The 12,862-nt window shown below is 37.5% G+C and overlaps 1 protein-coding gene across 5 annotated transcripts in view; it reads right to left on the reverse strand.

Annotated features, from left to right (window-relative positions):
• LOC132237112 (cytochrome b5 reductase 4) overlaps positions 1-12,862 on the reverse strand; it is a 71,221-nt gene that overhangs the window by 16,263 nt on the left and 42,096 nt on the right. For 3 of the 5 annotated variants that reach the window (XR_009453462.1, XM_059701073.1, XM_059701072.1), the window contains 4 exons: positions 11,485-11,517; positions 9,467-9,589; positions 3,164-3,304; positions 1,174-1,326 (listed from right to left, as the gene is read on the reverse strand). Coding sequence is in view for 4 of the 5 variants with exons in the window: in XM_059701073.1 (XP_059557056.1) it covers positions 1,174-1,326; positions 3,164-3,304; positions 9,467-9,589; positions 11,485-11,517 (450 nt within the window). In the remaining variant the exon portion in view is untranslated. The remainder of the gene's footprint in view (positions 1-1,173; positions 1,327-3,163; positions 3,305-9,466; positions 9,590-11,484; positions 11,518-12,862) is intronic. The other 2 variants (XM_059701074.1, XM_059701076.1) reach the window with 2 other exon arrangements.

A 12,862-nucleotide genomic window follows, 5' to 3' on the forward strand; every position in this document is an offset into this window, starting at 1 on the left:
ATAAATATTTCTAAGCTTAACTTTCAGAAAACAATGTAATTTTCTTTATTTCCAAATTTTCGTGATCTACCTCACCGTTACTCCACTGCACTGTTAATACTGCCTTAAAAAGGGGAAGAACACTTGTACTGTTAGGCTCAGGGAGTGAAAAACTGAAGACACAGAAAAAGGAGTAAAAGCAGATAGTCTCTAAAACCTTAATCATTTCATTATAGTCTTTTTAGTCACTCTTTCAAAGTATATTTATTGGGAGCCTTTTATGTGCCAAGTGCCATGCTAGGTGCAGGAAATACAAAGATAAAAAAGACACTCTCCCTTTAAACTCAAAGTCTTGTAAAGAAGAAATATTATTTATTCTTATCCTAGAGCTATGAACAACGTGTCAGGATTTGCAGGGGTTCAGAGGAGGAGGGACTGTTCATAGAAGTGATATTTTTGTTTGGTTCTTTAAAAAGGGCACTTTATAGATAGAGACAGGGTTGTTGGGCATCCGAGGTGAGGCAACTCAGAGGTGAGGTACCTATGAGTGAGTATGCCAGGCTTGTGGAACTCTGAGTAGCACCAGGATCTGTACACTGAGAGATAAAGCTAGGAAGATCATGAAAATATTTGTAGGTCACGCAGGGGACTTAATCAGTTAGATAATGGAGACTCAGCAGAGGCTTTAAAGCTGCAGAGCAACATGGTTAAATCTATTCTCAGGGCAGTTTGGAAAAAGAACTGGAAAATTCAGATAAACAAAAAGAGAAAGACCCCAGTTAGAGGCAACTGAGAGAGACCAGTTAGAGGCCAAGAGAGAAATGATGAAGGCTTGATCTAAGAGGGTGGCTGAAGGGACAGAAAAGATTAGAAAGTCACGGGGAGGTAGACTCAATAGAACACAGTACCTGACTGGATTGGGAGGAATAAAATGGGAAGACTCAAAGCTGGCTCAAATCTCCAGATTGGGTCAAGAATGAACAGTGAGTGATGTTGCAAATAATAGAGATGAGTATGGAGTAATGATAGGTTGGATGGGACAAAGAGAACATGAATTTGGTGCAGACATGTTGAGTTTAAGACATTTGATAGACTCCCAGATGGAGATAACTAGAGGGCAGTATAACATGTGATCTAACCCAGAACACAAATAGGGTAAACAAACAAACAAAAAAACAAACATAAAATACTAACCAATCTGAAGATGATCAAGCTCTGGTGTAAAGAGTCCAGCAGGATAGATTTTGATCAGAAAGTAGATGTATTTATTATTGGGAATAACTGGTTCCTTAAACTCTGAGAGTAAGGAAGCAGATACAGGTGTATATGGCTTCACTATTTCAGTACCTAGAAAAAGTCACGACAAAGAAATTCAATTCTAAAAATCTAAAAAGCTCTGAATGAAGATAAAACACACAAATTTTATGATGCAATCAATCAGCCTATATTAAAAACTGTACTCCTAATGTTTATATAGTTCTATGGTCTATATGTGTATAGTACAGATAGATATATGCCCTGGGTTAATGTGAGCTGAAATAATTTTAACAAATCAATATTTTATCTATAATATAAACAATCTGTTTTTTTATTAAGTGTGACATACAATTGGGATTTATGTTAATAAACTCAGACAATCATCTCTTCTATCAGCATATAAACTTTGTAATAAGCCACAACAAAAATGGCATAAAAAGTTTACACAGAGACTTAAGTAGGTACTGACATAATAATTTTAATTATACATAAGTTTTTTGCAATCATTACTGATCATTTATTTGGGTTTGAGAAAGGCAAGAATTTCACATTTTACTTTATACATTTAAAATTGTTTTAATGTTTAATATAGTATATACTGCTTTGGTAACTGGATGAAAAGAATATTAATCCAACTACTTTTAAGAATAGTTTTTTTTAAAAGGGTAAATGTTAATGTTTCATGTTATAATAAAAGTGTAATATGCTAATTAGACTGGATGACCTTCCAGACGAAGCCCGGGTCCCAGGTGCCTGCCAACGGCTGGAGGGAAGCCCGGGTCCCGGGTGCCAGAGGGAAGCTGGTGCCGGCAGCCGGGGGAAGGAAGGCCTACTCTTGCACGAATTTCGTGCATTGGGCCTCTAGTTTCCTGTTATATTTTAGCTGGCCAAATTCCAAAGAGAGGGGAATCATCACAAATTTGCAAGAGCACAATACTACACACGGCTGCTTGACATATACAAACTGAATATATTTGTAAATTACACTGCGCTGAGGAAGATACCAGTTATTGGACGATGGCCTGGCATTAGATGATGAAGAGAGAGACTTCATAGTGCCATCGTAACCGACCACCTCCACCAGAGCCTGGCTGGGAGTCTGTTAGATTGATGGCTGGAAATACCTTGACTGACATGAGAATGTTACATTTTGCAGCTTCAAAAAGCCAAGAAAATGTTACACATCAGTAAGAAGGGTATTTAAAACAAATAAATGAGGTAATTTTAGGATGAAAAGGAGAGAAAAAGAATTCACACAGTAAGGAATTTACAGATCTTCTTATACTGGTGGCACAGATAAGGACATCATTTATAATCATTTACTCATCTTGAAATTTTATAAATTCAACTTTGTAAATGACAAGACTGCAAGTGGCTTTTAGAGATGCTGGTATGTTTGCAGGAGTTGTCTTCACGAGGGGCATTTGTGCACTCCCGCATCTCTTTCCTCTAAGGCAGCGGTTCTCAACCTATGGGTCGCGACCCCTTTGGCGGCCGAACGACCCTTTCACAGGGGTCACCTAAGACCATCCTGCATATCAGATATTTACCTTACGATTCATAACAGTAGCAACATTACAGTTATGAAGTAGCAATGAAAATAATTTTATGGTTGGGTCACAACATGAGGAACTGTATTTAAAGGGCCAGAAGGTTGAGAACCACTGCTCTAAGGCTTTGTTAGTAATAAATGACGGTGCTGGTGGAACCATCTCTGTGACTAGTGGCAGTTTCTTTGTTCCATGCAATACTACGGCATGGCTGTGGTTCCAACATGTAGGAGCACTAGAATCTGGCCATCCCTAAATCCAGCTGCCCCCAAACACTTAATAATCATCTCCATGGCTGCTTTCTAAAGAGATTAGTGCTGTTTTAGAACAGCTAATAAAAGAAGAAACTATTCCTCCAAAGGCTCTACTTGCCTTACCTGCAATAGTTAGCTTGAGGTAAACATGTTGCCCAATTGGCACCTGAAGGTGAGTGCTTGGTGGCAGCATCAAGCAGAAAAGCTTCGTATCATGAGTGGCATCTTCCTTGGAAATTAACTGGCACTTTCTGTAGTACAAACCTAAAAAGTGATTCATTTTCTCTTATTGATGAATAAGTTAAGTAAGAATAATACTAGACACATTAAGTGAAAGCACAAACTCAGCTTTTGCTCTTTGATTGAGCTGAATTTCACTAAAAGACCTGTTTTTAAAATTTATCAGTACTTTGAAAATTGTCTAGTGTTAATTTTCTTCCATTTTATTTCCCGAGATATCTATTTTTCAAAACCTATGAATACTTCTATAATTTGAAAATAAACTTTATAAAATAAATATTATATTCCTCATGTCTATTATAGCATGTTAAAATTACATTCTAAGTAATTAAAACCTAATTTATTTCTTCTTAAATTCACACTTTTTTATAATTCTATTTTAAAGCCTTATATTAACAAGTTATATAAATAGTAGATGTGAAAAATATTTGACAAGCAACAAATTTACATCAAAATTCTTTTCTTACAGAATGGAAAAGTTCTGAGACTCAACTACTGAAACTTTAACAATATTAGCACTACTAAATACCTTTAGAAATATTTCTTTGATAAAGACTGGAAAAATATACATTCCTGTGTCTCTATGTTTGTACTATACATATGTATATTATACACAAACACACACACACACACACACACACACACTCTAGGGGCCCAGTGCACGAATTTGTGCACCTTGAAAGGAACTGTGGGCTGTGAAGCTGTGGTGGGCACAGAGGTGGGTCTCGGCCCATCCTCCATGCCCCCGCCCAGCCCCTCCTGCCGCGGCCCCTGGTCCCTGTCTGACAGCAGCTCTGCTCCCGCCACTACTGCTGCTCCCACTCCCTGATGGCGCCAGCCCACACTGACAGCACAGAGTGACTGGGGCCGGCGCCAGCAGCAGGTGTGAGCGGGGCTGGAGCAGTCAGCGGGTGAGAGTGGGGCTGGCGCCATGAGCAGATACGAGCGGGGCCATCACTGGCAGCGAGTGCGAGAGGCAGCTGCCAGCCCCTATCACCCCTCAGGAGCAGGGGGAGGTGGAGAAGCCCTGAGGGGCAATCTGGGCCAGCAGCCGCCGCTCACACCTGCTGAAGGTGTCGAGCGATCGGGGCTGGTGCCAGACGCCAGAAGCGGGTGCAAGCGGCAACTCTAGCGCCAGCAGCGGATGCGAGTGGGGCCAACACCAGCAGCAGGTGCAAACACCTGGTGCGACCATGGTGCATGGGAGCAAACAATTTTCAGTAACCACCAAAGGCTCACCCTGATGACAGCCACCGGTGCCCAGCTTTGGTCTGGCACCCCTGCTCACCTGCTTCACCATCCCGCTGTGGCCGATGCCTACCATGTTCCACGTGCGCCCCCTGGTGGTCAGCGCACGCCATAGCAACCAGATGTGCGGTTGTTCGGTTGTTCAGTTATTCTGCCATTCAGTCTATTTAACTATACTAATTTCAATATCTTTCCTACAAAAGGCTGCTATCATTTCAAAAGAACATCCTAACTAAAGATTCTAAAAGTTTTAAGAAAAATTTAAGAAAGTTTTCCTATTTCGATTGGACTGAGGACAGAGAAAGCAATAGCTGACACAATATGAGGAAAAAGGAGTAGAAATCAGATGTGCTGGCTATTGTAGTCTGGACAATGCCATTATTTAAGTTTAAGTGTCAGGTTTTTGGCTTTGTAAGCATAGACAATTACACAAGAAAATGTCACAGTAAATTCTAAATTTGACATGAGAAGATACTGCATTAAAAGTATTCAACTTACATGTATGTTTATTTTCAAACTAAAATTCCTTTAGCTAAGAAATTTCAGGAGGACGAAGCCAGTATACTAATCAATAATTAAGTTATCTATACTGAAAACCTAAGAACCATGTGATGGACTAAACCTTTAAAGATACTGACATCAAGTTAATCATAATACTTAGATGATATAAATATTCAGCTTTGCTACAGTGAATAAAATAATCTACAGCCTGGCCGGTGTGGCTCAGTGGTTGAGTGTCAACCTATGAACCAGGAAGTCACAATTACGGGGTATGCAGGATGCAGCCAATAGATGATTCTCTCACCATTGATGTTTCTCTCTCTCTCTCTCCCCTTCCCCTTCCTCCCTGAAATCAATGAAAATATTATATTTATTAAAAAATATAAATTTAAGAATAATGAAATGCCCTAACATAATTCAAAATGATTCCTTTTTTAAAAAAATCTATAGCTTTTATTCTGGTTTAAGAAGGGAAAGAAAAAATAAGAATTATCTTTGTTAATTTAGTCACATATATGGAAATATCCCCTAAACTTTGAGTCATTTAACAAAGTAGAAAACCTAATTTACTGAAAAATACACGCCTGGCTCCAATTTCAGACAAGAAAGCTAAAGCTACCTATGGTGGTTCATACCTCAAGGAGAAATGTATGGCTGGGATAAAGAGTTCATGGAAAGTCTTGGGAAATTATTGAGAAGAATAACTGAGCAATATTCATCCTAACTATTTCCAAATGGAGGTCAGCCTTGGTTCTCAATATCATTTATTTCTTGGACTTGGCTTTTATTAGGGCAAGAGATTTCATTTTCATAATATCTGTTTTCATTTTATTGTCTTTTACCTAATCTCTTCGGGTCTGTTAGATCATACTGTTATTCCTTGACATTCTCTCTCCCTACCTAATACCTTCTGCTCTGGTAAAATGAATCTATTTAACCATTCCCACACAAGGCTTACTCTTCCCCCACCCTTCTAAAAACCTGCAAAATACCTAGGACAGTAAGTACCAGTAACAACAATTTGAAGCTCTACCTGGGAAGACTTTCATAGTTGTTGAAATTATTTTTGAAAGCTACTTTCAAAACACTGCTTGAAATCCACCTTCTTCAGTGAGTCATTCAAGGTCAAATTCATCTGCATCTATTCCCTTGAGATTACCTCAGAATATGCTCTATTTGTACTATATAATGTGCCCTTATCAGTCTGTTTCATTATAAGCGTATTCTTTTAAAAAAATTTTTAGAGAGAGGGAGACATCAATTTGTTGTTCCACTTATTTATGCATTCATTGGCTGATTCTTGTATATGCCCTGACTGGGGATCAAACCCACAAGCTTGGCATATCGAGATAATGTTTTAACCAATGAGCCACCCAGCAGGGCAAAAAGTATTCTTCAATCTCATATTTTCCTCTACCTGGGAAAATAATTTCTGATGCCTTTGACTTGTTTCATAACACAGTATCTAAAAGAGCCTTCAACATATAGTAAGTTCTTAAAATATGGCTACCTGGTACTTCTCTAAAAATTAAAATATATCCACAATCATCTATGATAATAAAAGCATAATATGCTAATTAGACCAGATGACCTTCTGGACGAAGCCAGGGCTTTGAAGGAAGCCCGGCTCCCGGGTGCCAGAGAAAAGCCAGTGCAGGCAGCCGGGGGAAGGAAGGCCTACTCTTGCATGAATTTCGTGCACTGGGCCTCTAGTATTTTTATAATTTTAAATAGTTAAAGATGGTAAACTGAATACATGCAGTTAGTTCCCTCTAACTCCCCCACATCCCAAATAAAAGCAAAGATGTTGTGTGTGTGTGTTTGGTTGTTTTTTCAGGCATAAACCTGCAAGGATAGAAGAATGAAAATTTTAAGTAGCAACAAAACTTTGCGAGCTGAGAAGCCAAAGGGATGACTGATAACTGGCGCAGCAGAGTCAATAAAGCTAAATCCTAAACTAGAGGAGTACAGAACGTTAAGAATCAACAACCCATTTGTAAAACAAGATCCCTTTAAGGCTCAGAAATTGGCAGGACCAAATACCTCTGGATCAGAGGGAAGGCAGAGCTAGAACCACTTTCTGGATAGAAAGTTCATTTAAGAAGCTTTGATGCCCTCCCACCCTCAACTTTCCTGAAGTCCTTCCCTATTTAGCATAGCCACATAACTGAACCTCTCTTATTCTGGCAAAGCATGTGAAGCTTGCTCTCCAGAGAGGGTAGAACATAGGACCCCTGAATTTGGGCTTATGTTATAGGCCAAACTGTGTCTCCTTCAATTTTCATATGCTAAAGTCATAACCCCAATTCCTCAGAATGTCACTCTATTTAGACACAGAAAAAGAAAATTACATAAGTTTACAGGCACCTAGCATTTTTTCCCCACGTGACTTCTGAATTGTTGGGTGCAAGGTAGGAGAATGTTCACTCTGGAGACTTTTGACAAAATAATGGCATCAGACTTTCCCCAAAAAATGATCAGCCATACAGTGAAAATGTTATTGTCAACAAGTCACACCTATATGCACAGTTTCATATCAGCTTTTAGAGTTCCACCCTGAAATATGAGCAGATAGTCAAGGATAAACAGACATTCAAAGAAAGCATCTAATATTAAAAACAAAACAAAACAAAAAATCCCACAAGTTCTTTTCATAAGTGTGGCTCAACTGGTTGAGCATCATCCCATGCACGGAAGGGTTGCTGGTTTAATTTCTGGTCATGGCACACACCCAGGCTGCGGTTCCATCCCCCTAACCTAATGCATATGGGAGGCAACTGGGGTCTCTCTCTCTCTCTCTCTCTCTCTCTCTCTCTCTCTCTCTTTCTCTTTCTCCCTCTCTCCCACTTACTCTCTTTCTTCCTCTCTCTCTCTCTTCCCCTTACTCTCTCTCAAATCAATAAAATATTAAAAAACAAAGAAACTTTGAGGACACAGAGATTTCACAGAGAACAAAAAAACCATTACGGTAATTTTTAAAAACATAAGAGAAGCTAATTAGAATAGCATACTAAAACAAAGAATCAAAAATCAAAAGGTCTTAGCAGTTAAAAATATGAGAATAGAAATAAATAATTCAATAAAAGAGCTGGAAGTCACAGCTGAAAAAATCTCCCACAAAGTAGAACAAAAGGACTAAACTGAAAATAAGAGAGAAAAGATAAGATGATTAAAGGACTGGTTAAGGAGGTTTTAAAAAAAGAATACTTCTAGAAAGACAAAACAGACCACAAAGAAGAAAAATCAGGGTCGTTAAGTTTCCATAACAAGGATTAGCACAAAAGGATGGATATCCTGCCCAAAGAATGAAGAGCGATCCATAGTAAGGCATATCAAGTTGTGAAACTTCTAAACATTTGGAACAAGGAGCCAATTCTACCAATTTCCCGAGAGAAAATATAGTGTGTTGACTCTGAAAATTCATTAAGTAGAACATAAATATGAACCCTTTTCTATAAATATGTTATACTAAGATAAATGCTTAAAAAATAAAGGAAGAAAGGAAGTGAATGAAGAAATGAGATGAAGAAAGAAAATGATTTACATCCTTTAGGAGTAAACTGAGAAACTGGTTTAGGTAAGCAGAAAAACAATAAACATGCCTTTTTTAATAGAAAAAAAAATGAGCATACAAGGCATAAACTTAAACTTGTTTTGGCACCTTTTATAAAAATAAACCTGAAGCCGGAACCGGTTTGGCTCAGTGGATAGAGCGTCGGCCTGTGGACTGAAAGGTCCCAGCTTCGATTCCGGTCAAGGGCATGTACCTGGGTTGCGGGCACATCCCCAGTAGGAGGTGTGCAGGAGGCAGCTGATCGATGTTTCTCTCTCATCGATGTTTCTAACTCTCTATCTCTCGCCCTTCCTCTCTGTAAAAAAATCAATAAAATATATTAAAAATAAAAATAAAAAAATAAACCTGAAGAAGTGAATGGTTGGGCAGCATTCTAAACACAAGTGGCTTCTCCATTAGGTATCATTACCTAATAACTTCATGTTATGTCTAAACATTAGACAGTAGAATCTGAAATTTAATCTGTTAAAAAAAAAAAGGTATTCCATTTCAACTTCTTTTTTCCTTTTTATTGAATTTATTGGGGTGACAACGATTAACAAAATTATAAGTATTTCAGGTGCACGTCATCTGTACACTGTATTGTGTGTTCACCACCCCAAGTGAAATCTCCGTCCATCACCATCTATCCCCCCATAACTTCCTACACCACTCACCCTCACAACTCCAGCAATCACCTCACTGTTGTCCATATCCAAGAGTTTTTGTGTGTTTTTTTGCTCAATCCTTCCACACACCCCGCCCCCATTTCAAATAGGAGATAGAAGCAAAAGCTCACCCAAAATGGCCTTTCACACTCTGAAACAAATGTGCCAACACAACAATTTCTTAAACACAGGACTCAAAATAACAGCACAGCATACCTGTATCTTTCTTTGGAATAAGTGAATTGTGGTTCTCCAGGGGATTACCAAGACATTCCCAAGAAGTATTCTCTTTTTTCTTTAGGACAATCTCTATCTTTCCCACATTTGCAACAACCCGCACTGAAAAGAATATAAATTTTATTTTACAACCAATCTTTCTCAAACAATCCAAATGTCCCAATCTGTATGAATTATACTGATAATTAGTAAAATAAGATTTTGTGCACATATTCATCAAAATTTTTATACCGTATATGTTAGATGCTCAACCACTGAGCACCACTGGCCAGACAAGTTTAATTGATTTTAAATTTAGATGATTAACTTCTTTCAAGCTAATTCATCAAGGACCAAACTAATATGTATTGCTAATTTCCATACAAGCTCTAATATAGCCATGGCAACTACTTAACATATGTAAAAAAGGAGAGGGCTGATATACACAACCAGCCATTGAATGGACCCATAAAAGCAAATATAATTACACACTTAGTAAGGATCTGAGGGGTATTATGAGTGAATTCAGTAGACCAATAACGAAGCTAATAAACATAGGAACTGCCTCAATAGAATGAGTCCCTATAAAGTGCATGTGAATCTTTGATAATTAAAAGTCTTATACATTATCTTTATTTTTGAATGGTTGAAATAGTTTAGAATATATGGGTAAATAAACTATAGGTTTTCATACATTGATTAAATTTTATAAATCAAATGTGTTGAAGACCTAAAGTATATTTCATTGTGTCTTAAGAAACAATCTGTTTTTCCTCACCATAAGCACAAAATTTCACAGCAATTTAACAACTTATGATAGTCAAATGAATTCAATTTAATAAGCACTGATCTGAAGCTTACCAAACATAAAAACATGGTTTGTGACTTTAAAGAGCTAAATTTATGTAATTTATAGCTACTATGGTACATAAAAAGGGGAGACAGACCTAGGGTAAGGTATTCTGACAGTACCTTAAAACAAGAATACACACACGCACACACACACACACACACACACACTCACACAAAATGGATTGTTATTCAGCCTTAAAAAAGAAGGAAATCCTGCCATGCAACAACATGGGTAAAGCTGGAGGGTGTTATGTTAAGTGAAATAAGCCAGACAGAGAAGATGAATATGACATGGTATCTCTTATGGTGGAATCTTTAAAAAAAAAAATAAAGGTGAACTCATAGAAACAGGGGCTGGTGGTTAGGGAAAATTGGGAAGGGTATAAACTTTCAGTTATAAGATGAATAATCTGAGAATCTAAAGTATAACATGGTCACTACAGTTGATAATACTGTATTGTATAACTAAAATTTACTAAGAGCGTAGAACGTGTGTTCTCGCCAAAAAATAAAAAGTAAATATGTGAGATTATGGATGTTAATTAATTCAATTGTGCAAATCCTTTCACGATATATACCTGTATCAAATCATCTTGTTGTACATATTAAATATGATTTTATTATATTTAAAATAAAGCTTAAAAAATCCCCAAGAAACCACTACTCTATAATGAGTCTTCTGTTGTTAAACAGCTGTGTAAAATCCACATTGTGTATTTATATGCAACAATATTTACAATTTAATATACTTTATCAACATTAAACATTCAAAAAGAAAACTTTATCTGGTCTAGAATATTTCTACAAGCTGAATGTCAGGAGTAGGGCAGAGATAAGGAAAGCAGGATGGAAGGAAGGAAGGGAGGAAGGAAAGAAGGAAGGAAAAAATAAAAGGGAGATAATTTTTTTTTCCTAAGGAGAAGAAAAGGGAAGAGCAACGACATAGAAAGAACAAGGGGAAATAAAATAGGTGGGGGGAACCTGAAATCAGAGGGAGAATATATTTAAAAATTAATGCATTTGTTTATATAAAAATATCACATTTTTATTTTAAAACAGAAATATAAACATGAAAAATAAAACAAATGCTCATTTCCCCCTCCTTCATATGTATGTGCATATGCGTATATGTATGCATTATATAACTGTTTTTTGGTAAAGCTTACCAGAAAAATCTTCTTGAATCGCATGGCTTAGCTCTGGAAAAGAAAATTTATATATTCGTTAAAACCCAGTAATCCCACTTCTAGGAATATATCCCAGGAAATCAGAAACACCAATCAGAAAGGATATATGCACCCCTATGTTCATAGCAGCACAATTTACAATAGCTAAGATTTGGAAACAGCCTAGGTGCCCATCAGCAGACAAATGGATTAAAAACTGTGGTATATCTACACAATGGAATACTACACTGCTATAAAAAAGAAGGAACTCTTACCATTTGCCACAGCATGGATGGACCTGGAGAGCACTATGCTAAACGAAATAAGCCAGTCAGAGAAAGATAAATACCACATGATCTCACTCATTTGTGGAATATAGTGAACATAAAATGATGAACAAAAATAGATCGAGAGACAGAGAAGCATCAAACTGACTGTCAAACCTCAAAGGGAAGGCAGGGAGGGGGCGGGGGTAAGAGATCAACCAAAGGACTTGTATGCATGCATATAAGCATTACCAATGGACTTGTATGCATGCATTACCCCTAGCATTACTAGGGGTGTGAGGACATGTGCTGGGGGGTGGGAATGGCCAAGGAGAGGTCAATGGGGGAAAAAATATAATATTGTAATAGCTATGTGCAGGCCAAGGGGGGTATTTTGAAATATTAGGGTGACCACTTTGTAAAGTATATGACTGTCTAACCACTATATTGTACACCTGAAACTAATACAGAATAATATTGAATATGAAAAAAATAGAATAAAACCCAACTTTAATTCACACAGTTCATGAACATCAAAGAAGATCATTTAAATGGTTCTTTTATGCACTATTTCAAATCTCTCAAGATAAGTAAAACATATTCTGAGAGACCAAAAGAAAGAAACTGTATACAACCAAAATGTAGAGTCAAATAATTTAAACATACTACATACATTTCTTCATTTTTGCTTAATTCTCTCCCTATTAATTAAAGAGCAATTAAATTGCTCACAGGTGGTAACCCACACTACTCCAAGTGTGGGTCCCACACTGACAACTCTACAAACCAAGAAGAGAGCAGGGGAGGAAGCGAGGCATGCACGCATGCTCCGGGTGTGCAGGTGCACATGTGAACATAGGCCAGACCGGTTTAGCTCGGCTTCTCCTTTCTCATTGTTCTCTAAAGTTGAAAAAAGTTTACTGAGCATCTCTGTGTGCCATGCACTTTCTAGGTGTTATGGGCACAGCAGTTGGTGAAAGAGAAAAATCCCTGGAACTTACATTCCAGACGGAGAGGTGCAAGAAACACTTTTTTACAAACATTTGCTCTAAATTTCACAGTGATAATATGGTTACCTAGAACTTAAAATTTTACATTATTTTGGTCTTCTG

The sequence above is a fragment of the Myotis daubentonii genome, chromosome 6 (assembly GCF_963259705.1).
Source record: "Myotis daubentonii chromosome 6, mMyoDau2.1, whole genome shotgun sequence".
Taxonomy (NCBI): domain Eukaryota; kingdom Metazoa; phylum Chordata; class Mammalia; order Chiroptera; family Vespertilionidae; genus Myotis; species Myotis daubentonii.